Source organism: Terrapene carolina, unplaced genomic scaffold (genome assembly GCF_002925995.2).
Source record: "Terrapene carolina triunguis isolate 2854851 unplaced genomic scaffold, T_m_triunguis-2.0 Scaffold210, whole genome shotgun sequence".
Taxonomy (NCBI): Eukaryota; Metazoa; Chordata; order Testudines; family Emydidae; genus Terrapene; species Terrapene triunguis.
This window is the reverse complement of record NW_020664561.1, coordinates 5,582,100-5,609,182: the sequence shown is the minus strand read 5'-3', so window position 1 is coordinate 5,609,182 and position 27,083 is coordinate 5,582,100. Positions and strand designations below refer to the sequence as shown.

Sequence of the window (27,083 nt, the reverse complement as noted above, 5' to 3'; positions counted from 1 at the left end):
TCCCAGTCAATATGGGGATAGTTGAAATCCGCCATTATTACTCAGTTTACTGTTTTTGTAACCTCTCTAATCTCCCTCAGCATTTCACAATCACTGTCATCATCCTGGTCAGGGGGTTGGCAGTATATTCCTACTGCTATATTATTATTATTCAAGCATGGAATTTCTATCCATAGAGATTCTATGGTGCAGTTTGATTCACCAACATTTTTTTTACTCTAGTTGACCCTGCTTTCTTTCACACATAGTGCCACACTCCCACCAACACAACCTGCTCTGTTACTTGTATATATTTTGTCCCCTGGTATTTTTGTCCCCATTGATTATCATCGTTCTGCAAGTTTCTGCAGTGCGTGTTATGTCAGTATCCTCACTTAATATCAGGTAGTCAAGTTCACCCATCTTAATATTTAGACTTCTAGCATTTGTGTACACGCACTTGTAAAATTTGTTAATATTTAGGTGTTTGCCTTCAAGGTGTGTAATTGAATCGGTCTTTTTCATTTGACTGTTATTTTCAGCTCCTACCTGTCCTTTATCAACTTCTGTCCTCTCCTCTTTACTAGGATATAGAAAATCCCCTTTAATAAATCCTCCTCTAAGGGATGTGTCTGTCTGAATCGTGTGCTCCTTTGTACCTGTCAGCTTTGACACAGCCCTTAGTTTAGAAAATTCTCTACAGTCTTAAATTTCACATGCCAGCAGTCTGGTTCTGTTCGGGTTTAGGTGGAGCCCATCCTTCCTATATATGCTCTTCCTTTCCCCAAAAGTTCCCTGGTTCCTAATAAGCCTGAATCCCTCCACCTAACACTATTGTTTCATCCACACATTGAGACACTACAGTTCTGCCTAACTGGCCCTGGGCATGGAACTAGAATTTCAGAGAATGCAACCATGGCCTAAATATGGCCTCCAGGACCTCTCTCCTACCTTTCCCTATGTCACTGGTATCTACATGTACCATGACTACCATCTCCTCCCCAGCACTGCCCATACATCTGTCTAGATGTCTCTAGAGATCCGCAACCTTCACATCCGGCAAGCAATTCACCATGCAGTTCTCCCATCAAAAGCCCAACTATCAATATTTCTAATAATCCAATCCCCCAGTTCAGCCACTCTGGTCTCAAGAGCCTGTACTTGATCTCTGTGAGCCAGGAGCTGCTTACACCAAATGCATACCAATGCCACCTGCCCATAACGCAGGTAATCGTACCTGCTGCATTCAGGACAATATACTGGATAGCCCACTCTGCTGCTAGACTTCTGCCTGCATTCTTTGTACTCTTGCATGGTTTTTTTCTGTGTTTTGTTCGGGGGCGGTTTGTGGGGGAGCAAGTTTTATTGGCCCAAGTTTAGAGGATGTTTATAAGGTGTATCTTGATTTCATGTTCCCTCTCTAAACTCCCTTGTAAAACTCCCATTTGCTGCTCTTGTTCACTAGCTCCTCCGGTCACTTACGAGCTGGCTTTTTAAACCCCTGTTTTCCATGAGTTTGGAAGGGATTAGGGATCCAAGGATGGCAGGCTAGAGCCTACTTAGGAAGCTCTCAGCCTTGCTTAGCAGGCTGCTAGGCTCAGCGCACAGTCCCCAAACAGACCACGCTATAAACTTAAAGCGAGCAAATACACCACAGACTCACCCCAGGAGTCACGTAGTTGCTCCTCCTTCACCTGGAGAACTCCCTCACAAAACTCTCCTGTTCGCTAGCTTACTGAAAATCTCTTCCCACTCCAAATCTCCACCCCCAATGCCAACAGTCAGGCAAATTAATCTAACTTCTAAATATGAAATAGAAAACTTCCTCTCTGGCTGCAGTTCCAACACTATGTGGAAATCTGCCCAGAAGGAAAATGTTACATTCAGACACTAATTTTCATATTTTCCTGAGGTCCTGCAGCTCAGATCCCAGCTTTCTACATGGACACAAGCCACTTATTCAGCACTCAACATGCACGTCTGGCTCCACCTTCCCTGGCTCAACAGCAAGGTTTTCAACCAGGACTTTCTCAGGTATTTGGGGATTCATCTTACTGGACCTTCATTGTAAAGCTGTTATAACTTGAGTGGAGCCGATAGTTGCAGGGGGGAAAGAGATCTATAAATGCTAAATTGCATTGCATTGCATTCCCAATCTATCATAGTTCAGTTTGACCATGTACACAGCCTTTTATGGTCTTTCAGTCAACATTCATGTGAACAAAGATTTCATTATAGCAGTATTCCAGTAGAAGCCCGTATTCTAAGAAATGTACTGCTTCATACAAGAGTATATGTTCACACCAGAAGTGCTCACTATGGTTTTTCTTCCTGCAGTTGAGGACGCTGTTTGCTTATGTAATAGGGAAGAATACTAATGAGTCCAGTAACTTGTGGGTGAATCAGAACATATAATTTTTATAGGGGTCGGCAACCTTTCAGAAGTGGTGTGCCGAGTCTTCATTTATTCACTCTAATTTAAGGTTTCGCGTGCCAGTAATACATTTTAACGTTTTTAGAAGACCTCTTTCTATAAGTCTATAATATAGAACTAAACTATTGTTGTATGTAAAGTAAATAAGGTTTTTAAAATGTTTAAGAAACTTCATTTAAAATGAAGTTAAAATGCAGAGCCCCCCGGACCGGTGGCCAGGACCTGGGCAGTGTGAGTGCCACTGAAAATCAGCTCACGTGCTGCCTTCGGCACACGTGCCATAGGTTGCCTACCCCAATCTAGAAAGTGGTCCAGCCTCTCTTTAAAGAATTCAGGTTCTGATAAATTAGCCAGCTCCTTTTGTAACTTGTTCCAGTGGTTGATTCCCCTCTTGTCATTGTAAAAGTTCTTATTCCCAGTTTGAATTCTTCTAAATTGACTTCCAGTCATTGGGTCTTGTGTCTTTGTCTGCTATCTTAGAGTTCCTATTCTATGAACTATTAATTTTTTATAATGGAACACTGCTTATTACACAATAATGGAACAGTGTTCCTGAAAGCCATGGCCAAAAGTTTGGTACTGAGGAAGTTTAATAAGTGAACTAGTTAAGGAAGTGTACCAGCTGTCTCCCCAAAGCAAACCTGTGTACATGAGTGCAGTAATTCTCATGTATGTAACAAGAAAATTGAATGTGAACTCTGCTGTAAATAGTCAATAAATCTTGTTTGTGATGGTCAGTTTCTATCAGGAAGGAATCTAGGTGTTTTTAAATATGGGATCCCCATATAGGCCAAAAATATAACTCTCTTGTAGAAGAGAGTAAAGGAAAAGGTTTAAAAGTGTTTTAGATCTCCTAGATTTATCTCCTGCTAACTTTAAAGTACTCCGTCCATCTGCCTGGGAGAATCAAGTCCAAGTGACTTACAATGGTTTATAAAATATTAGTGCTCAAGTCACATGGAATATCTGACTAAAGTGGCTCAGAGTATGAGTAATAAAGATCAAGTATTAAGAATGCAGCATGTAGTCCATAGACTAAAATGTTAGCCAATTTTTAAAAAAGCAACACTTGTGAAAAGTAACAACTGAATGGCCTTGTGATGGGGTGAGTATTCACCCTGCAGCTCCTCCTGCTGGTCGTCTAGGGAATTAGCTCTTCCAGCACAGAGTGCCCTCTGCAGGCCTGTGTCTCGCCTACCACTGGCCCCGTGTCCCTCCCAGACCCCAGTGCCCCTCTAAGTCAGAGTTCTGCCCCAGCAGCAGTAACCTCTCCGTCTCTGGGTCTCCCCTCCCAGGGAAGCCCCCAACCCCTATCCCCACCTTGCCTCAGTGGCTACTGCCAGTCATCATCTAGCCCCCGCTCCCTGGGGCAGACTGCAGTCTATAAATCACTCATCATCGGCAAGGGGGGTTTGGACCTGCTACCTTTCCTAACCCTGGGCTGCACCTTTGCAACCCTAGTACCTGCTTGGGCCTTTGCCAAGGCCTGCAGCCTGGGGAGTTGCTAGGCTGGAGCTCTCTCGCTTCCTCTGCCCTTCCCCAGCACTGCTCCACCTCAGGTACCCTTTGGGCCTTTTAGCAAGGCCTGCAGCCTGGGATTTCACTAGGCTGGAGCTCCGTAGCTCCCTCTGCCCTTCCCCAGTACTGCTCAGCCTCGGGTACCCTGCTCAGCCCCCAGGCAGCCAGGTCCTTCTCTCTCCAGTGAGAGAGACTCCTCCCAGCTCCTGGCCCACTGCCCTGTTATAAGGGCCAGCTGGGCCCTGATTGAGCTGGCCACAGCTGCATCTGCTTCCTTAATCAGCCCAGCCTTTCCCTGTTTACTGGGGCCTACATTTAATAAATATCCTACAGATAGCTGAGCAAACTATCATTATCATGCACTCTGACTTCTCATTTGCTGCTATATTACAGCAACTGCACATTCGTAATGGTTCTGAATTTCTTGAGCGCGATTGTTGGGATTTTTTTCTGTTTTATTGTTGGTCATCAGAATCAAATGCCTGTAAAGTTTGTCATAACAAATTTTTAGACAGAAATTAACTTTAAATAGCTGTGTTCATTGCCTCAGTAAGAAGTGAACTGTGATTCTTTCTACAACTTATTTGGAAATGGCAAATCTGTCAACTCTTCAGTAAAGTTAACTTTCAGTTTAGAAAGTTGTCATGCGTTCACTGTATAACCTTTGTGTTTAACGTGCAGCTACTTTTTAGTCTCTTAATTCCTTTATAAATCCCATTGCATGTTAGGTACAGGCATTTTTTCCCTTAAAGGTTTTTACTAGGCAATTTTCAGCTACCAGGATTTTTATGTGACTGTTTCTACACTTGGATATTTAATTATTTATTTTTGTTACAGCCCACTTCAGTTCAGCAGATTCCCATTCCCATCTATGCACCTCTACAAGGACAACACCAAGCCCAACTGAGTTTAGGAGCAGCACCTGCTGTTTCCCAGGCTCAGGAATTGTTCAGCTCCTCCTTACAACCATATAGGTAAATGTTTTTGCTTTAGTAAGGAAAAGCAACAAATGAGATCAATCCATTGTAGTATTTCTTTTTTTCACCACTCCCACCTTTTCAGACCAATATTGAAGCCTAATAGCAACTCTTAAAATCCTTGTTAGTTTGTGAATTCAGGCGTGAGATCCAGTAATAGAGATTTGACTTAAAATGAACTACAAAGCTTAGGGACCAGTTGATGACCTACAAAAATAAAACTTGTTAGAAATACTGTGGTCTCTCCCTAGTTAACTTACCAGCCAGAGTTCATTATACATTTTATTTTCTCACCCTTTTTACTCCCCACAAAAAATCCACATATTCAAAATGTCACTAATACTGTGCCAAGCAGAATGTTGTTGAATTCAGTGTCCATAAATCCTTTCATTCACAACTCGGTCTCCTGCCTCTCCTAAGCGTTTCATTGGGAGTCTTTTGTATTGACTTTAATGAAGCTGAGTTGAGTCCCATATGCACAGGAGTAGAACTCCTATTCTGCAGATCCTATGCTGCTCATAATAGTGAGACTCCCTCCTGTTCCTAAAACTAAGGCAGATTTTTCCAGATGGGCTAAGAAAGCAGCCTCTAGTCTTTGACTGCTGGCTGAGAGAGGCTTTTAGGTAGTGCTTTGCTGTATTCCTGTGTAAAAACCCAAAATGAGTAGTATGGGGAGAATGAGCAAGGAAACCAAATATCAATTTAAATATTAAGGATCTTGTTCCCAGCAGTCAATGTCTCAGATAATACCAAACATTCGTTGTTAAAAATACCCATTGATACCCAGTGACTAAGTGAGTAGGTATTATGGAGTCAAAGAATTAATGTACTTAGGGTCATCTGTGGTCAAGAGAACAAAACACTTTTTCATGCTGAGGTGCTGCTACTAAACTCTGTAGTACCTCCCTCTGCCTGATGCTACAAGACAAAGACTAAGAACTGGAAGCAGACAGATTTCACATGTGGCAGTGCAATTAATTTAAACATTTTTTCTATGTAATTTAAAATAGTTTAATATACTTTAATACTAAAGAAATTAAAATAACTTACAAAATATTTTTTCAGATCTGAAGTTTAGTTGACTTCCCATACATTCAGGACCAGTACCCAGCAGCTCACACTGTCTTCAATGGGATCTGTTGTGTGTGCAACCATTTTGAATATCTGGATCTCTGATTTTAATGCTGATTAAGGTCTAGTTCTGTTATAAAAAGAATGTTGTATTTTAAATTTCAAAGGCAGTTTCTCATATATTGTATCTGTAATGCAAACTAAAGTCTAAACCACTACTTATTCTTTTGTAGATCACAGCAAGCTTTTATGCAAAGTGGTCTGTCTCAACCATCACCAGTAGTTCTGTCTGGCACAGCCTTACACAATTTCCCAACAGTGCAGCACCAGGAACTTGCCAAGGCACAATCAAGTCTTGCATTTCAACAGACTTCTAACACTCAGCCTATTCCCATCTTGTATGAACATCAGCTTGGTCAAGCTTCAGGACTAGGAGGCTCTCAGCTCATTGATACTCATCTTCTCCAGGTGAGAATTTTTTTTTTCAAGTTGAGGTCTGTATCACTTATTGGAGCAAATAATGATAAAGAATACTGGAGGAATTTTCTTATACACTGCATTTTATAGTATTAAGGTATTGGACTCTGTATTATTCAGACCTGCTTCTAACCATCTTGGATAGGTGAGATGCCAAATATCCATATCTGTTAACTGAAATTTGTATTTAAACTGAAATTTATGAAACCCCAAGACCTTTGTAATACCGTGTTTCATCTGTATTCGGATATGCCCATCTCTATAATATCTAGGCAGCATTGATGCCACATTACAGGAAATCTTAATGGTTTCTTTTCATCATCTTTACCAGGCAATCTGTTTTGTGCCCCAACATTCCAATTCAGTTGTAACAAACTATGTAGTTTGAGGATACCTCTGCAACTTACAGACATAAAGACTTGACTTTTCAATAAAGACACTGTCCTGTGTTTGGATTGTTTTAAACAGAAATGGAGGCTTCACCACAAATTGAAATGTCTCTAATTTTCCAACTTCTTACGCTGTAGCAATTTTGCAATTGAACTGACTTTAAATCAAGAATAAATTGCCATGCTCTTAACATTTAGTAATCCTGGTTATTGATAGTAATTTAATGGTATCCTGTTGCAATTTGTCAATCTTTCTTTCTTTCCAGGCCAGAGCTACTCTCACCCAGGCTTCAAGTCTATATTCTGGACAAGTTCAACAGCCTGGCCAGAGCAATTTCTATAATACAGCTCAGTCTCCCAGTGCTCTTCAGCAGGTAAACTATGGCATGGTAAATTTCCTAAATTGCATTTCTTTTTATTATCAATTTTATGGACTGTTTTTTTCTGACATTGTGTACTTAAACGTAGGAAAATAAAAATTTTAAGATCATGATCCTAGAGCTGAGAATTTGCAGAATAGAGCCACCATAGTAACACACAAGTTGCAAGAAAATCAAGTGATAGACTTAAGTCATTAATATGCACTTGTATAAGTGGCAAAAGAGTGTTCCTACACCCCTGTCTCTCTAGTGCAGTGGTTCTCAAACTTGTACTGGTGACCCCTTTCACGTAGCAAGCCTCTGAGTGCGACCCCTCTGTATAAATTAAAAACACTTTTTTGTATATTTAACACCGTTATAAATGCTGGAGGAAAAGCCGGTTTGGGGTGGAGGCTGACAGCTTGTGAGCCTGCCTCCCCCCCATGTAATAACCTCGCAACCCCCTGAGTAGTCCCAACCCCCGGTTTGAGAACCCCTGGTCTAGTGATAGTAGAAGCAATACCCTACATAACAGTTAAGTAATACGAGTATCTGCTGTCTTTCATGGGAACAAGTCAGAGGTAATAGCGCTTTCATAGAGAGCCAAGTAATTACGGCATTTAGAGAGCAGACAAACAAAATAGCCTGTTTGCTAATGATGGCTTATGGCTCATCACTGACTAGCTGAAACCTATAAGACCAGTCACATTTCCAGGGGGACCAATGTGTGTACCCCAAATATGCAAAGTTGATTGAGTTTGCACGGAGTTGTCTGTCATACTTACCTGTGTATATCTAGTCTTATCCTGTGGCTCTGTAGCACTTCCCAGTTTTGAAGTTTGTGGTGCCAGAGTATTTCCAAGGAATTTAAGATTATATTAGGAAAAAAATTTTGATTTTGTCTTGTGCAAGCACGGTGAGATGTTTGCAAATCTAGTACCATTCAGTGGCTCACATTTTGACAACTTAAGGTTTAGATTTTATAAACTGTTTCTAACACTTATTTGTAACATAAGCAAACAATTGGCTATTTTATGACAAGTCTGTCAAACATTAACCGTATGAATGAGGGAAACCTCCACAAACTTTAAATCCTGTTGAAACACAGTGCAAAATCCATCATCTGGTAGATTAGAAGTATCCTAAAAAGTTAATATCCCCTCCAAATGAAAGACTTTGGAAGTCAAAATTATGGGTATTTATGTTTAATGTTTTCAGAGGTTCTGGTGAAATAGCTACTTGTAACCAACATTATGCTGCTTACAGTAAATCTTGATTTTAAACTTGACTCACTGTACTTTAGAGAATATTGTATCATTCTTTTAGAGGCCCTCAAAACATTTTTTGTGTGTGTGGTGGATGAGGGGTTCATGATTATGCACCATACAAACAGATTAGATGTAAAAACTAACATAATTACTTGACTGACTAATATTTTCAAGTCCTTATCACTTCCATCCAGCTGTTAGTGTGCACATTTGGTTACGGTGACCCCTGTTAATACAAAAAGGTGTCGTCAGGTGGTTGGATAATAGTCTATCATTTCTGTTTTTAACCTTAAAACTCCATTTGTGTGCTCTTTGGCAAGTAAAGTCTAACTTTGATACCCAGCAGACAACTTGATCATTTGAGCTGTTTGATGGAAAATTGCCATTTGTGTAACTATCTTGTAATTATCAGTTGAGTTCAATTTCCTTTATTGTGAAGTGCTGTTGAAATGATAGTACAGTTAGGACCCAACCTATAATTTGATGCATTTGTAACTGTTTCTGAAGTTCAACTATCCAAATGGATTAAGAAAGAACTAATTATAAAATCTCTACATAACAAATTAAGAGATTTATTTGCCTGCATCCCTCTGGGTGATAGTTTCACTAATTAAGTGAAATATAATTTAATCTGAAATATAATTTAATGACTAAGCCATCTTGATATAGTTAAGTAATTAAGCTTGTACTGTGGTACTGATATTTCCTTATTGTCTCCAGGTAACTGTACCTTTACCAGGCTCACAGCTTTCTTTGCCCAACTTTGGATCCACAGGACAGCCACTAATTGCTCTACCCCAGTCCCTACAGCCTCCACTGCAGCACGCCCCACCACAGGCTCAGGCTCAGAATCTGAGTAGGCCTGCACAAGTAAGCCAGCCTTTCAGAGGATTGATCCCTGCAGGAACTCAGCACAGCATGATTGCTGCTACTGGAAAGGTAATTACATATTTAAGCCTATAGTGCAATAATGAAAATGTTCCATTACTAATGTACACTATTTTTACAGCATCCAGCAGTGTTGTGAGCACGTTGGCAGTTTTTTTTTAAGAACTGAGGTCCCTGTCCAGATGATCTTAAAATTTAGTTTGACATGGTATGATAAAAAGGGGCTAGGATAGCAAACAATTGGAAAGGCATGTGGAGGTAGAGCACTTTAAGCCCTGTGTATATCTTGGTGGTTCAGGCAAGGTTGTTTTTTTATTAATTTCCTTCTTGTGGCATTTTGAAAGAAACTCATCTTAGAGGGATTTTAATAAAATGATGATGGCTTGGCAGACAAGGGCATTTCCCTACATAGGAAACAGTGCAGTAAATGACACATAGGTGGGCAGAAACAGACGAAGAGGGCATTGAGTGTGGTATTGGTAGATCAGAGGGGTCAGGAGCTATGGGATAAGATATGAGTTTATATGTAGTCAGGTTGAATTCTCTGGAGCTTTGGAGGAGAAAGGTTTCAGTAATTAAGAGTAGATGATCAGCACACTAATTCACGTTTTGACTGTTGGGATTATGAGGAATTGACAGATCTTTAACTAAAACAACAACGTGAAGTATTCTACATTTTTTTTCTTCAACAGCAAACATATAATTTTTTAACAAAACAAGCATATGTCCCTCACTTCTCACATTTATCTCCAGACTTCTTCTCCTTGTCCAGATCTATTCCACCCCCAACAATCATCTATTCATTGAACTTTTTGAAACTTTGCACTTTTAGAGAGAGGGTTATAAGATTCAGGTTTTTTTTTTTAAAAAAAGTTGACAAATCCACACTGGGATGTGTAGCTTATGATGATGGTACTACTACTGCACATCCCATGCAGTTGGTATCACCAGAAACAGCAGCTCATAGACATTCTGAAGATAAGGATGGCCCCAATTATATCTCTACCAGTATCTCTAGTAGCAGTGCTCCTGATCCCAGCTCTGTGTTTACTGAGGCAATGTGTCACACATTTTTGTATTACAATTCATAATTGCATTTTAGAAGTTGCTGGAAGAGAGGTGGGGCATTTTGGAAGTTGTATAGGGGGCAGTTTGGGCTTTTGGCATCTGGGGAGGAATGTGGGACAGTTCATAACTTTGGGATAAGGACATTAGTTGGATGATTTTGCTAAAATGATCAGTGAAATAGTTGACATTCTAAATTAATTTTTAGATTTGAGTTAACTCATATGGATGATGAAAGGGGCAATTCACACCTTCAGGGCCACGATTTGAGGCTGTTTGTGCTCAGAAAGGCAGGACTATGGTTTGTGTTGGAAGATATTTTTTATAAAGCTAGGAAAATAGCCATTTTAAAAAGGGATCTTGGACTCTGAAAAACAGTTCTGTGCCAGGGTATTGACAAGTTAGTGATTTCTGCAGCAGATGCAGAGGAATTGTACTTAGTATAAAGTATTCTACAGTTTTTAATCCTGCTGGAGACAGCAATAGTAGAGCACATCAGGTGGAGTCTAGGCACAGATGATCACTCAGAATCAGAGCACCTGGCTCAATCCCAGTCTAGGAGCCCTTTCCCTGACCTTTGGGATTCTGACGAGGTGGAATTATAGAGGTGAGGTGTTTGAGTCAAGTTTACCGGGAATCTCTAAGAACAACTTTCAAATAACTGAAAAAATATATTTTGATGCCTCAAACCGATCACCCTCCATAAAGTTGGCATTAAAATGTCTTAGACTTTTTTGCTTGGAGCATAGTAAAAGTTTTAAGTTCACCCATTGTTTTGATTTGCAACTGGCACCCTGATAAATGCCATTATTAAAAGGCAGTGTCTAAATAGCTGACAGAACCTGTCTCGTAGTTGTATGTCCGGGGCAAAAGATGACTTGGTTGCCAGCTTGGATCTGTTTTACTCCAGGACCTACTGTACAGAAGGCTGTGCACAGTTCCTGCTTACCTTTACAAAGAATAATTGCCAAGATTCAGTTTCCAGGGAAGAGCCCTGATATGGACTTCCCGTGCTGCATAACCTGTTTTCCAAATAGGGGTGCCCAAACACTCACCACCCATACAAATGTGTTAATTTTAGAGTTGGCTATTGGGATGGTAGGGAGGCTCAAGCTTCTCCTGCCCAGCAACAGGAGAAAACATTTTAAGCCCAAGAAACTAGGACAGATGAAGAAGCCACTCCTCAAGCTACCATTTTGTCATCTTCTCCGGGTGAAGCTGTAGTGCCTCCTGCTCCATCTATGGCAGATGACTTTCAGCAGTTCCAGGATCTCGTTAGGCAGGTAGCAGAATCCCTACAGATAATCCCAACGCAACATGTTGTATACTCTGTACTCTGCAACACCATCCAGAATTGCCCTTCCTATCAACAAGGCTCTCCTGGAAACTGTGAAAACCATTTGGCAAGCCCCAGCTACAGTAGGGGCAACATGTAAAAGGGCCAATTTAAAAAAAAAAAAAAAAAAAATTACGTGTCCACTAAGGACTCTTTCTTGTTCTTCCCACCCTCCACCTAACACTCTGTGGTTGATGCAGTTAATGAACCAGGCAAGCAACATCATTATAAGTCCACCCCATATGACTGAGACCAGAAGCACTTGGACCTGCTTGGGAGAAAATCCTTTTCATTGGCAGCCCTACAGATGCATATTGTAAATTACCCAGTGCTGATGGCAAAGTATATTTTATGTAGTTGTAAACAGTTTGCATTGCTTGTCGAACACTTCCGCCAAACCAAAGGGACCAGTTTCAGGTCACAGTGGCTGAGGGACAATTACTGGCCTGAACATCTCTTCAAGCAACTCTGGATGCTGCAGATAGTGCAACCCACTCTATCTCTACAACAGTGGTGATGATCAAGGCTTCCTGGTTTACAGCTATCTGGCTTCCCCAGAGAAGTCCAGAATATGATAGAGGACTTTCCATTTGATGGACTCCGTCTGTTTGCAGAAAACACCAATGAGTCGTTGCGTACCCTTAAGGATTGTGGGGCCACGTTACACTCATTAGGTGTCTACACACCTGCAAACAAAAGGAAGTTTAGTAGATCAGGAACGGCTCAAAGATCTGGTCTGATGCAATTCTCTGGGTTTCAGAGACCAACAGAACCTCTTAGAAAGAGACAGCTTCCAAAGAAAGAGACCTTCTAACCCAACTGATGTGTCTACGCAGCAGCCTTCATTATCAGCATCTGTTTTGACGGGATGTTCAAAGGTTCAAACCCCCCACTTCTGTTCGCTTGCCAACTATAATGTTTTGCCCACTTTCCTCCATTTGGAGACCAATTCTCCCATTTCCAACCAGCATGGGAGTGTATCACCTTGGACAAATGGGTGATGGAAATAATATCATGCTACACCATCCATTTTACTTACCTCCAGCCTCCTCATTCCACTTTTCCATCCCTCTTCATGGACTCCTCTCATGAGTCCCTGTTCAGACAGGAAATAAATTCCCTTCTTTGTTTAGGAGCAATAGAACTTGTCCCCAGTCAGCATGGAGGAGAGGCTTCTACTGGGGTATTTACTTTTACCAAATTAAAACGGAGGGTGGAGACCAAGTCTAGATCTAAGGTTCCTAAACCAACTCGTGAGGCCTCAGAAGTTCAGGATGGTGATTCTCTGGCAGCTATAATTCCTTCTCTAAATTCAGGGGGTTGGTTTTTGGCCCTTGACCAATACACTCTGAACCCCTCAGCCACACCCCCACCACATGAATTTTGTTATGTGCACCAATATGAAGGTGATGTCACACATCACCTTCATATTGGTGCACATAACAAAATTCATTCCACACATGGGTGGGAAAAATTAGAGGGAACACTGGGGCACACCTGGGTGCTCTCATAGTACAGGGCAAATGGTCACCCAAGAAACCATCCTCCATATCAACTTGCTGGAGCTCAACGCAGTCAGAATACGTGCCTTCATTTTCTGCCTCTCATCAGGCACAGATCCATAAGGATCATGATGGACAACATGGCCTGCATGTTCTAAATCAATTGGCAGGGAGGAACGAGATCCCCTTCCTTCGATCCCAAAGCGATAAGGTTATGGAACTAGTACATAAAACATCACATAGGAATCCCAGCAATGTATCTTGTATGCAGACAAAACGTCATGACTGATGCTCTCCGCAGGTATTTATCTCAAGACTACGAATGGGAGCTGAATCTCCAGAACCTGGTTGGCATTTTTCAGATTTGGGGATTTCCAGAAGTGGACGTTTTTGCAACAGATACAAAAAGAAAATGCCACCTCTTTTATTCAAGGGGGAGTTTAGGTCCCAATTCCCTGAGGGATGTGTTTGATCCTCAGAATGGTTAACAAAATCAAATAGGAGAGGACCAGAGTCATTCTAAGCCCTGATGTGGTCAAGGCAAGCATGGTTTACTTACCTGTTTCATCTAGCTCGCTGTACGACGACAAGTCTCCCAATCATGCCTCAAATCCTTTCTCAGGATGCCGGTGACTGTTGCATTCTGAGCATTCTTCACCTCAAGGCGTGGCTCCTTGATGGTTCATGGGGCTAGAGTTGTTCTGTTTTGCAGAGGTACAGCACATACTAAATAGTAGGAAAGATTCTACCAGAAATACTTACCTTCACAAGTGGAGATGATTTAGTCGCTGGTGTGAACTCCAGGAGACAGTCCCACATTCTGCCCCACTCCTCTTGTTCTGGAGTACCTGCTACATCTAAAGAAAGCAGGGCTGTAACTTAGTTCTCTCAAGGTTTATCTGGCAGTCTTTAACAGTCTTTCATACCACTATTGAGGGGTTCTCCCTGTTTGCTCAGCCAACATCTGCAAGGTTCATGGAAGGCTTGGGAAATCTCTCCGTGAAAGTCCCTACTTCTGTTTGGAACCTTTATTTTGGTTCTTAAGTCTTATAAGTCTTCCCTCTAACTGATGGCAACCTGCTCTTTATCGGATTTCTCTATGAAAACAGCCTTCCTGGTTGCTAATATCTCAGCCCACAGAGTCAGAGAGATGGGGCCTTAATGGCAGATCCTCCTTTCACAATTTTCTACAAGGATAAGGTTTCCTTACGTCTGCATTCCAAGTTCCTTCCTAAAGTGTCCTCTGAGTTTCATCTGAATCAGATCATTTACCTGCTAGTGTTCTTTCAGAAACCTCACAAGTCCAGTGTGGAGACTGTGCTCCATACTCTAGATGTCAGAAGAGCATTATCCTTCTATGTACATAGGACTAAACCATTTAGTAACTCCACTAACTGTTGGTTTAGTTTGCAAACAGATCAAAAGGCTTTCAAAATGGATTTCTGGGTACATTACAACCTGTTACACTGCTGTGAGCATCTCAATCTCCTGTTGGTGTGTCAGCTCACTCAACAAGATGACAAATGTCCCAGTTGCTAAAGTCTGCAGAGCTGCTACGTGGTCTTCGGTACATACCTTCTCCACTCTGCTTTAATCGATGCCTCCAGATCTGATGCAGCAGTTAGCAATGCATTTCTTTCCTCTGTAATTGACTCAACTCTGAAGCTTCCCCCTCCTGATGGGGCTACTGCTCCACCTGAAGTGGAGCACTCATAGGGACACTACTTATAACAGTTACTGCTCAGAGTGAGTAACCTCTTTTTTGAGATGTGTCCCCCTCTGGGTGCGCCATTACCCATCCTCCTTTCCCTCTGCTTCAAAGTTTCCTTCTGAGACTCAGCAATGGAGAAGGAACTGAGGGCGGTTCACCTGTACAGCCTAATATAGCCTCAGCATGGGGCTTGAGGAAATCAGTAGAATGTGCACAGACTGAATGGACACTGCTAATAAAAATCTCTAATCGGAGACACGTAGGGCACATGCTTACCTAAAGTTGGAGCTTCGATAGGGAGACACATCTCAAACTACAGTTATTGCACAGGGTGAGTAACCTCTTTCCCTGTCATGAGGAGTAATTGCATGCAGGGAAGGACTTGGATGTGCTTGGATGTTCTTCGGTTGCAAGCAACTAGTTTTTTCCCCCATCGTAATAGCAGCCTGGATAGAATGGGCCATTTGTGATTGTCCTTATAAGTGATGCACTTGTGTTAAACCACAAGTGATGCATTTGGGCTAAACTGCTGTTAATAATTTTTCTCCAGATGTCAGAAATGGATCTTAAGGCCTTTGGAAGCGGCATTGATGTTAAACCAGGAACTCCACCAGTTACTGGTAGAAGCACCACTCCAACCTCCAGTCCTTTCCGGTAAATGAGCCTTTTTAAGCTCAGAATTTCATATAAAATCAGTTCTATATTAAGTATTGTAACTAGCTGTTTGCTCATGCACGACCAATCAATTCTTTGAAAGAGATGAATGTTAATGGGGGAGGGTGAAGGCTATGAATACTTCAAAATGATAATGCTTAAACACTCAACAATCTTAGTGCAGCATTACAGTATGTCATCAGGTCTGCTAACGCTTATGCCAGAAGGGTACTGCCCTGAAACATGACGTTTATTTTTTTTAATTTGTGAATGAAATTGAAATGACACTGAACAGTTTTTAGAAGTGATTCCTGGGAGCATAGTGGCGAAAAGACACACATTAGTGACAGAAAAGACTTTGGGATGGCACTGGGATAGGTTTTAGAATCTATTCAATTTAAGGGTAGAACTCTCTTACCTGCACTGAAGGTTGTCATCATTACTTAGGGCATAAACTAAAGCCCTTCTTAAAACCCCATGCCTTAGAAAGTAAACATAATGACAGCAACTCTGATGGAGTCTTTCACTTCACTGCAGGATTTACAAACTGTTCTTAAACTCTGAAATTAGTATGTAGACTGGCTTGCAGGTTTATTTGGCTGATGTAGGAAAAAGTGTAGCAGATTTTGCAGGAAATTTTAATAAAGTTGAGATTTATGTTGCCGGTACACAGCTTTTTGAGACTGCTCACAATGCTACTTGAGGGGAAAGCCTTTAATAGAAAAAGCTAGAAAACAGGACATACTGTAACTATCTATGGCTACTAGGAGTTAATGAAAAATCTGAAGTACTTTGTGGGTTTTTTTATTGTCCGTCTGAACAACTGAATTTAAGAAATCCTACATGAATTGGTATTACATCAGGCCAGAGATTTCAAAAGTAGCAAAAGGAGAGGACCCTCTTTATTTCATACTAATCTTCTGGTATGTGAAAATTTGGAAATTACTAAGAACCAGTAGGATTTTCCACTCCTTCAACATACAGGGGATGAAGATTGTAATGACTTCAGACTGTACCTCTCCATTACACTTCCAGGAGAGGAAGAGGTTTTGGTTCTGGAAAGGTTTTTTTTTCCAGTTATTGGGCCTGAAATAGATTGTATTATAACCCAGACTGACTGCATCTGGAGTAAGGAGAAGGGTGCATTTTCAGAAACTGAGGCGGCAATGAATTGCAGGCACTAAAAAGTTTTAAAAAACAATGCAGAAATAGAGCTAGAAAGTTCTGAAGATTTCAGAGGAATGTAAACATACATTGCCTGTGAAGACTACAAATGAATTGTAATTCAGATTCACTTTTGCACAATGTGGACATCTCACCTGTATCAGCCCTCAGTGTTTTGTGCGCTTTATTTTAACAGGAGGTTATATTTCTTTTAGTTGTTCCATTTTACTTGACTGTGGTTTTCCCCCTTAATGCAATGTAGGAGCTCAGGTGGATCCCCAATGTTATGTCAATTGGTGAACAACCTCAAAGCATTTTTGTATTGACATATTCTGATTGTGTCCTGGAAATAAGTATATCTTTGTCCCAAGCATTTGTATAACCTAATGTCACTAGTGTTGACGCAGGCATGTGCTACTACCTAGGTCTTTGCTGAATGTATGGCCTGTAAGGGCAAAAGTCTGGTTCTGAATGGAGCCCACTTAGTCTCAATGTGCCCTTAATATCTAACTACTTGGATTTTTTTTAAAATAGTCTCAAATCATCCCAAAGTTTTTTTGTTTGTTGTATTATATTGTGGCTATAGAGGTTCTGAATGCATTCACACTTGTTGGTACATAGCTTGTTGACATCAAGATAGCTGAAATTTAGTGGGCAGGTAATTAACCTGCCATATATATTCTCTTCTTCACTTCCAAAATCCCTGCTTGGTTTCAGTCATTGAAGCTTAATGTTCTATTAGATTACAATAATTGTGTTAAGATGCTTATGTACAGAGTCAGTTGTCTGGGAATGTTTTAGGGTTTTGTGCGAAGAGCATTTCTGCTTCCTTGTTTTTTTGTGTGTAACACAAGGTAATTTGTTTTTATTCAGAAATAAAAAAAATTGTGATTACAGTACTGATTCATTGCCTGTATCTTTGTAATTGTCTATCCTTACTCATGTGACAGTTCTGAAGCAGACAAAACTCCCATTGAGAGGCTTGGGAGTTTTGGCTGCATCAAGACTATAGGATTGGACCTATAAATGTATGTATATTATTTCATAATTACGTACTCAATTGGGAAATGCCAAAGCTAAGAGCATATGCACACACTTGCTCTTCCCCCTTGTATGTGTGCGTTTAAGGTGGTCTTCAATTATATTGTATTAAATACAGTACTACCATATTTTTTTCCTACAAGTTTAAGAGTATAATGTTCAGCATCATGTTAGTAATCTTTTTTCTTATACAATTATTGATTTAATAGTTCATGTGTATCCTAAGATTCATGGGGAAAATGTATACAGTACTATGTTTGAGCATGTGCCTACTAAATTAAAAACATTTAAGCCTTCAGCATTGAAGTGCAACTTTAATTTTGACATTTCTGATTTTTATTGAATAATTCCAGTTTCTGATCGAGCGGCCTTTTAATATTATTTCCTGAAACCTTCCTGATAGGGATGAGGGGAGAGACTCTCAAGGGATTTTCAGTTCCCTGCTTAGCTTAGTATCAGAGGGGTAGCCGTGTTAGTCTGAATCTGTAAAAAGCAACAGAGGGTCCTGTGGCACCTTTAAGACTAACAGAAGTATTGGGAGCATAAGCTTTCGTGGGTAAGAACCTCACTTCTTCAGATGCAAGTAATGGAAATCTCCAGAGGCAGGTATAAATCAGTATGGAGATAACGAGGTTAGTTCAATCAGGGAGGGTGAGGTGCTCTGCTAGCAGTTGAGGTGTGAACACCAAGGGAGGAGAAACTGCTTCTGTGAATGGCTATCCAACTACAGAAGCAGTTTCTCCTCCCTTGGTGTTCACACCTCAACTGCTAGCAGAGCACCTCACCCTCCCTGATTGAACTAACCTCGTTATCTCCATACTGATTTATACCTGCCTCTGGAGATTTCCATTACTTGCATCTGAAGAAGTGAGGTTCTTACCCACGAAAGCTTATGCTCCCAATACTTCTGTTAGTTTTAAAGGTGCCACAGGACCCTCTGTTGCTGCTTATCTTAAGGTCTTTTCAGCAAGATAGAAACTAGTTGCTTTATACAAAGGAGAAAATACTAGCTACACAGTTTTCTCAGATATGCAAATTAAGCCATCTAAATTTGTGAGTAGTTTCTTTCCGCTATGGTAATTGGACTGAGAATTTTGTACCTTTTGTAGTTAGAAAATGGACTACTCGAGTTGACAATATCTCTTGAATTGTACTTCTTCAGTGTTTAATACAGATTTTGAATGGAAATTCCAATTTTTCATTGCAAGAAGATTTTGATGGGGTGAGGAGGGAGAAAATATTAAAAGGAGCATCAGTCTTCATGACACCAATATTCTGATGGGTTGCAAAGAAAAGGCAGTTAATGTGTAAAATCAGGAAATATTTGAGAAATTACTGAAATGCCCTGTCCCATGCACTTTATGGACTACTGCAGAGATCCCTTCTCTTGCACACCTTAGCAGAACCCAAGGTATATTGATGGAGGCCTCGGGCCCACTCATCTTCATTGGGCCAGCGGGCAGATGGGCTGGAAGACTCCAGAGAGCCACGGAGTTGTAATAATTTAAACTTGTTCAGGTTGAAAATTGTAGGAATAAACTGACTTAAACTAATAAAACAATTCGGGTGACTTAGTTTAGCTGTGCACACGCACATGCTCTGCATCAGTGCTCATGTAGCAATCTTAACAAAAATATATTGCACATGTTTAATACATGATATTTAAAGCAAATCAAACCCCATTTCCTCACGACCGAGGCCATGCACTACTCCTCGGTGAAGGCTGTTGCATTGTCAAAAAATCAACTTTCAAACTTCATCTGTTTCGGCTTGGCTGTTCAAAACGTTACAGAACAAAATGGTAATGGAGGGACATGGTTTTTCTTCTCACAAAAACTAAAAAATTCATCCCACACCTGGAGAACTTCAGCCTGAAAACAAAAGTTTCAGAAAGCTATGAGCAAGAGAGAAGGTCAGAATGGAAACAATTAGGGAGCATCAACTGTCCTGCATGTGTACGTGGTGCATGTCACAGGCCCCAGTGCTGAGAAGCTTAGGATCTGAATCAGACAATACAAAGGGAGTGGAATGGGGGGGGGGGAAGGGGGGGGGGGAGGACCTGGCCACACACAGCAAACAGTCTTGCTTACTGAGTCTGAGATAGTTTATAGTGGGGGCACCAGGTAAAGTCTGTGACCAAAACATTTACTTTCCTTCTGTATTCTGTTGCTCATTCTGTTCAGTAATTCTGACTCTCAACTGTTTCCCCTTTGGATTGCCATATTAACTTGCTACGGTTCTGGCTTCATTTGCCTTGAGGATCCTAATGATAGTTGCTAGGGAATATCTGATGCTAGTTTTCCTTTGAGCTCAGATTTCAGCTGGGAGGTGCTAATTACAAAAGCATCCTTGTGATGATAGCAATGTCTTGATTCTAATTGGTGTTGGTTTCTTTTCAAGGGCCGCTTCTACAAGTCCTAACAACCAGTCCAATAAAATGAACAGCATTGTCTACCAGAAGCAGTTTCAGTCAGCAGCTGCTGCTGTGAGAATGACACAGCCATTTCCTGCACAATTCGCACCCCAGGTGGGAAACTGATGGCTTCCTGAAAGCAAACTTGCTTTTCTATACCTCAGTTAATCCTGTGACTATAACTCTACTCACCTGTGGGCACTGTTTTTATTTTGATGGATTAAAAGTATAAGCCCTAAATTTAATAAAGAATGTTGTTTATCAAGCAACTGAATTCAAGTTAAATGCAAACTTGTTGTTAACCTTGCTAGTTAATGCAGGTTATCTGGTGTTTCGTGCATTTTAATTTTCAGGGACATCGGCGCATCTGAAAGTGAGGCACTTAATAGCACTAGGTTGAGTAGTTCTAGTACAGGTAGGTGCCTTGCAGGCTTCCCCACACAGCTCCAGACAACTTCATTTCTATACACACTACTATAGGGGAGTGGGGGGACTTAGTATCTCCGAAGGGTCCCAGTGCATATTTAAGATTCTAAAAACTTAAGCAGATTCCTAGTCGTTTGTCTGAGATGCAGTTCTGAAGTGTTCCAAAGTATGATTTATTTTTAAAAAAATTCCAGTGAACACCTAAAAAAGGTAACTGTTCCAGATTATAACTGGATGTCGTTGAGCCACTAGAGAGAAAATGATATATGCTGTGGATAAGGACTCTTTGGGATTCGTCTGTTTGGTTTCAGAGTGTTTGACTTAAGGATCTCTGTGTCTGGGTTTTTTGATTGAAGGGTTCACTAATTGCTGCCAGGTGCAGGGAGAAATTTCTCACTAGTGATGCCTTAGGTGCTGCCTTGCTAGGGTAACATGCCTTAATTTTGGGGGTTTTTTTCCCCACTTTTTTATGTAGAATTTTGAGTTGTTCGGGCACTTTAAGCACAACAGCATCATCTTGGGGGTTCTATTTTTCCTAGAGTCCAAGCTTGGCCTGTCTTAACAGAGAAAAAAATCCCCCTACTTTCTTGACATTAGTTTAATGGCAGAGCAGGCATGTTTTTCCCCCTCTAAGGAGAAGCCAACATATGATCTGGTTGGCAATTTTCTAATGGCTAAATGTTTTTTGTTGTTGTTGTTTTTCCCCCACTTAGATTCTCTCTCAGCCTAACCTGATCCCTCCATTGGTAAGAGCCCCACATACTAACACCTTCCCAGCGCCTGTTCAGAGGCCGCCAATGGCACTGGCTAGTCAGATGCCACCTCAGCTGACCACAGGCCTTATGAGCCACCCTCGTTTACAGCATGTGGCCAGAGGTCCTTGTGTATCACTATCTGGAGTCAGAGGCAATCAGGCCCAGGCTACGATGAAGGCTGAACAAGACATAAAGGTTAGTATTTTGAACAGCAGTGCTGTTAACACCAGTTCAGTCTTGACAGCTCATAGGGCAAAAATGTGTCTATGAACTATGTCTTACGATGCCTCTGGACCCTTAACCACTTTATCCAGGCCTTATGTCTTAGTAGAGACTAAAAACTAAAACTACCCCCCACCCTTTTTTTTTTTTTTTTTTTTTTTTTAATTTTTTTATTAAAGAATTGCAACTATAGTGATTGGCAGCAGGCTTCCATTCTCAGGTGGTTTTGTGACCAATGGCTCCATGAAACAATTATCATTCTTGAGGGAAATCTGAGGTTTAGGCTTCAGGAAACTGCATCTTTTGAATGAGATGTAAAACCCAAGGTCCTGACTATTAGTGGTCACTCAGTCTCTTATAACCTTTATGTTTTGTTTTGGTTTTTTTGAGGGGGCGGGGGGGAGTGTAGCCAGATGAGCCCCAAGTGTACTGGCCAACTTCCAATTTTGGTAATGTGGCCGAATTATATTTTCCCTATTTCTCAGTTCCTGTTATAAACTGTTTAAACAGCTGGCATATTCCACCCAAGAGGTGGCTGCATTTCAGTAGTAGATGATGTGAATCAACATATATAAAAACTTGTAAAGCACTTTGGGACCCTTCATGATGAGGCAAGATATTATTTCCTGAAGCAGATGCAATGGCACAGGGAGTCTGTGTGGGGACACCATAAGATTATAATACACTTTACACATCTGCATGTATTCTGCAGAATCAGTTACCCATGGGGATAGCACTTCATCTAAAGGAACTCTTCTTCAGTTGTGTTGCCACTTCCAGTGTCTGGGAACTGTACTACAGAACTTCCAGTGTCTGTAGAAGTAATGTAACAAGCTTTTTTAAAAAAAAAAAATAGGCATTTGGGGAGATGTTACTTTCACTGTCCTTCACTTAAATTGTAGATATTTTTAGTTTGTAAGTAATTACCTATATAGGGCTACAGCTAGTCCAAAATTCTAACAAATTAGGCTTAATGTTATCCAGAATTGACTAGTTCTTAATCCGTCTATAAAATTTGATCCTGAATTAGGCCAGTCACATCTGAGTTTGCCCTCAAAAGACAGCAAACATAAATCTTACATAGTCTTGTTTTTCTGTACCTCCCCATATACATTCTTTAAATGATTATTTCACATTCATTGCTGTCATTCCTTGTCACTTGTGATTAAAGCATTCAGACATCCTGATTTAGCTAACAAACAAATCTGCACAGAGGAGTTTTAAGTCCCCATGCTGCTTCATTTAAAATGCAACTAGTTCCACAGTCTGTTGGTCCATCACTAATAAATATTAATGTTGGTTGCATTACTTGCATGAAAAATTGGTTAGTCATTACAGTAGAGTAGACTAGGGGCTGGGATTCTTGGGTTGTTTTCCCATTCTTACACGGAGGGAAGGCAATCTGTCTCTGCCCCATCCGTAAAATCGATAGAATACCTATCCACAGGAGTATTGATGCTTAATTCATATTCAGAGTGCTTTGGGGTCCTGCTTATAAATGCATAGCATTCTTGATAGCATATTACTTTTGTGTTGTACAGTGGACTTGCTTGCAGAGGGCCTGAGGAGTGCAACTCCTACTGGAGTTGAGTAGCACTTACATGAGCAGTCCCTTGACTTTAGTGGGCATTTGTATGAGTGCTGCTCAGTGTGAATAAGGGTTATAGAATCATGCGTTAGTCGGCATAGTGCTATTCCTTACAGAGAAAGGAGCGAGGGTAAAGTTGCAGTTTGCACCGTGTAACCAAGTGGCTTAAATTACATACCTTGCAAGCCTGGGAAAATGGCAGTACCTGAGGCTATCACTGTAGCGCTGCTAGTGCAGTCTCTCTAAGCCAATGGCAGAGAGCTCTCGCATCGACTTAATTACTCCAGCCCCCACAAGCAGCGGTGTGTCGGTTGGAAGAAGCTCTCCTGCTGTCCACAGTAAGCCGGTATAATTTAATGTCGCTCAGGATGGTGGCTTATTCGCACCCTGGAGCAACATAGCTTATACTGACTTAAGCTGTAGAGTGTATATATAGCCTGAGAGAAACAGTAATTAACCCAACCTAGGCAACAGCTTCTGTGTATTGTGAGGGGAGTGGTGGGAGGTCTTCAGGTGTGGGGAGAATTTGAATCTGGACATTATGGCTGTATTGGCACTGTAGACTTTCTGAAATTCTCCCACTGTTGCTCTAGTGACAGTGGGATGGTTGGTGTAGGCCAGTTGCCAACATTTTTGCCGCTGTCACATAACCCTGCTCAGAAGAAGTCTAGAAGATGCAATGGCAAAAAGCTGGTCTGCACTTGTACAACCCTTGTTAGTACTGACAGAGTCACAATAGTGCTAGAGCAACTGGGTGACAATGTCAAAGTTCCCAGCGTCAGACAAGGCTGGGGGGGAGGGGGGCGTGTACTAGGAGCACTTACATTAAGGGCTTGCATGTTGTTGTGATGTCTAACACTTATTTATAATTGAAGATTTTTTGCAGTTTTCAGAGTTTCTAAACATTCCCTAAAAATAGATCTTGGACTTAGTGGGATCCAGGTCAGCAAAATGTTTCCAAGATGGAAAAGGTGTTTAGAAATAGCTGCAGGAAGGGCAAGGGAAGATTGGGCATACCACTACACTTATTTTTATATTGAAAGGCATTTTCAAGCCCAGAGGTGCCTGGGGAAGAAACTAAAAGCATAGCAAGATGTTGCCCTTTGGGGAAATCCTGATCGATCTGATTGGTCATGAAACTTTTTAAAATGTAACCCCTACAAGAAATAAATACCTTTATCTTAAAGTTCTATCAGTAAATGTGTGTTTTTCCCTTTTTTAAGGCGAAACAGAGAGCAGAGGTTCTTCAATCCACACACAGGTTTTTTTCTGAGCAGCAACAACCGAGCAAACCAACAGGAGGCAAAGCTCAAAAAGTGGACGAAAGTGGAAGCAAACCCGCTGAGGCAATGACAGACTCCTCAGGGGTCTGCCAGGACAAAGTGGAGGAAAAGCCCACCCCTGCGCCTGCTGCCACCACAAAACCTGTTAGAACTGGACCAATCAAACCTCAGGCAATCAAGACAGAAGAAACAAAATCTTAGTCTGTGTTTCTATGAAGCTGGGGGGCAGGGCGGGGTGAGAGATGACAGCAGCGTGAACCCGTAGCCCAAAGGGCAAAACAATAGTCTTCTATCCCTTCATGGCTCCAAACAGTATAAAGGGAGATAGACGCTACTGGCATTGACAGACATAAACAGCTGCAGGTCCAATAAACCTCAGTCTCTTTGGGCTTGCAGCTTCTCTAACATAGCATGAGGTCTGCCTTTGGTGGAGTGTATGTGGGTATATTGACATACACATCTGTATGCCATCCAGATACATAATGGGAAATAGCACAGCAGGGGAGAAGGTGGCTGAAGAGCTGGGAGGATGAATACTCTTTTATTCATGCTCTGCTGTTCTTCAGCTGCTATTTCATCTTTTATAAGCTGTCTCTCTCCAGTCATGCAGTCTGAAGACAGACAGTGCTGGACAGAGTAAGGTGTGTTATTTTTAGTACTTCAGTGACTTGAGAGGCTGCTGTTTTGCAATAAAGAAATGGGAATTAATATAATTGGCAAGTCACATAGAGTAGCTTATCCTTCACCACATGGCATCTAAAGTAACAGAACACAATTAGTGACATTGACATTGTGTCAAATTTCCCTAAAAAGGCAGTGTTTGACTGCTGTTGCTTTTGTTTGATATGATGATGTATTTAGATCACGACAGTAAAGTGTCGCTTGGCACACACGCTACTCTCTACACCCATACCCCCTCAGACATTCACCCCTTGGATTTAAAAGCCTAATTGCATTAATAGTCAAATGAGTTCTGTTCACTTCTGTTTGGCTATCCTTGTATGAAGCCAGTAGTCTTTAACCAGTTTCCAGCTTTTGTCTGTATAGAGCAATGAGCACTTAGAACTGTGCTGCTAGATTAAAGAGAAACTTTATCAGAGTAAAGAGAACCTTATCTAAAAAGGTGCATTCTTATGTCAGAGCTGCATCGCACCTCCTTCTTGCCCACTGTGTGCTGGAAAGTAGAAATCAAGTCAAATAATGCCTTTTTAATTGTATCCTCTATTATTATAGCTGTAGGACAGTACTGTATGATACTTCTGTGAATGTAAAATATCCTGTACCTGCTTATGATATGTAGTAGTGACTGTGCTATACCAGAGCTGTTTTTAATAATGTTTTCTTCCAGACAATGATTGAGAAGCTAATAAAAGGCACCAGGTACCACATCAGTAACAGAATTTGCTGTTTTTTTCTGGGATTTTTTGTTTTTTTACTTTTTGGAAGGAAGTACGCTGAAAGTCTAATGTGTATAATTTTGTTCAGATGACTGCAGAAGCTGGAAAGGCTGTTGCTGCTATTGATGCCTAGTGAATCGCTATTGGTTATCTTTTTATATAAATATATATATAATTTGAATTTTTGGAAACTTTAGCTGTGATGTCAACTTTGGAAAAAAGTATCCCACTTGTACTGTGAGTTGGCATTGTACAGAAATTAACAGCCATATTGGTCTAGAAATGTTCAACTTAATTTTTTTTCCATTTGTACAGGGGTAATACACTGTATTAAATATGTAAGGTCTTATTTACATGGGTTTGATTACAGAAACTAATAAAGTATTCTCTAAATAAAGTATCCTGGTAATTTTATAATCCATTAGTCTACATGCTTACAGGCAAAAAAGAATGTGTGAGGTATCACTTTTGCTGTATGAATGGCATACGTTATGGTTTAGGAAGAAAATTTATAGCAGTTGAATTTCTAAAACAGCTTATATATGGTCAACAAGGCTTGCCTCCCTCAGTCCATTTCTCTCCTATTAATCCTCCAGTGAAGAGCTAATGGAACATAGCTTAGCCATACCCGATCAGACTTAGTTTATCATTTCATGTATCTTGCCTCCAGCACTGGCCAATATCTGATGCTTAAGAGCATGAAATAAACCTCCCATAATGCTTCTGGGCAATTGTGCACTTCATGGAGTAAAATAGGAGGCGAGAATTCCTGTCTGACTCCCATAGGGATCAGGTCATAGCCCGTTTATAATGACAATTCTGGTCGTTCAGATACCGCAGTCATTCATAGTGACAGACCATTAAACACAAGATCATGATTTGCCAGGTCATGCAGGAGAGGGTCGCGATATAAACACATGTTCCCGAGTAGTAAAAGAAGTACAAAAATTCCAAGTACATTACTTATTTCATTTCCCCAAACTGCTGTTATATGAAGGTTTTCTAAATTCCGGCAGCCAGTTCACCACTACACAATCTACCTAAAATGCATGAAAATGTGCCATTAGCTGACACCTTTGGAAGCCCTTCTTAGGAGTATAAAGCAAATATTCACTTTAAACCCAGAAGCTTTGATCATTCTTAGTGTTTCTAATGTCGTCTTCAGC

The 27,083-nt window shown here is 40.9% G+C and overlaps 1 protein-coding gene across 1 annotated transcript in view; it reads left to right on the top strand.

Moving 5' to 3' along the window:
* Positions 1-24,887, top strand: part of LOC113407322 (protein PRRC2C-like) — a 110,407-nt gene extending 85,520 nt beyond the window's left edge. Inside the window, exons 27-35 of the mRNA XM_026655704.1 lie at positions 1,892-2,013; positions 4,769-4,905; positions 6,213-6,447; positions 7,112-7,234; positions 9,193-9,411; positions 15,525-15,628; positions 20,234-20,360; positions 21,386-21,622; positions 24,461-24,887. Coding sequence (XP_026511489.1) covers positions 1,892-2,013; positions 4,769-4,905; positions 6,213-6,447; positions 7,112-7,234; positions 9,193-9,411; positions 15,525-15,628; positions 20,234-20,360; positions 21,386-21,622; positions 24,461-24,721 — 1,565 coding nt within the window. The 3' untranslated portion in view covers positions 24,722-24,887. The remainder of the gene's footprint in view (positions 1-1,891; positions 2,014-4,768; positions 4,906-6,212; positions 6,448-7,111; positions 7,235-9,192; positions 9,412-15,524; positions 15,629-20,233; positions 20,361-21,385; positions 21,623-24,460) is intronic.
* Positions 24,888-27,083: the final 2,196 nt, after the last annotated feature.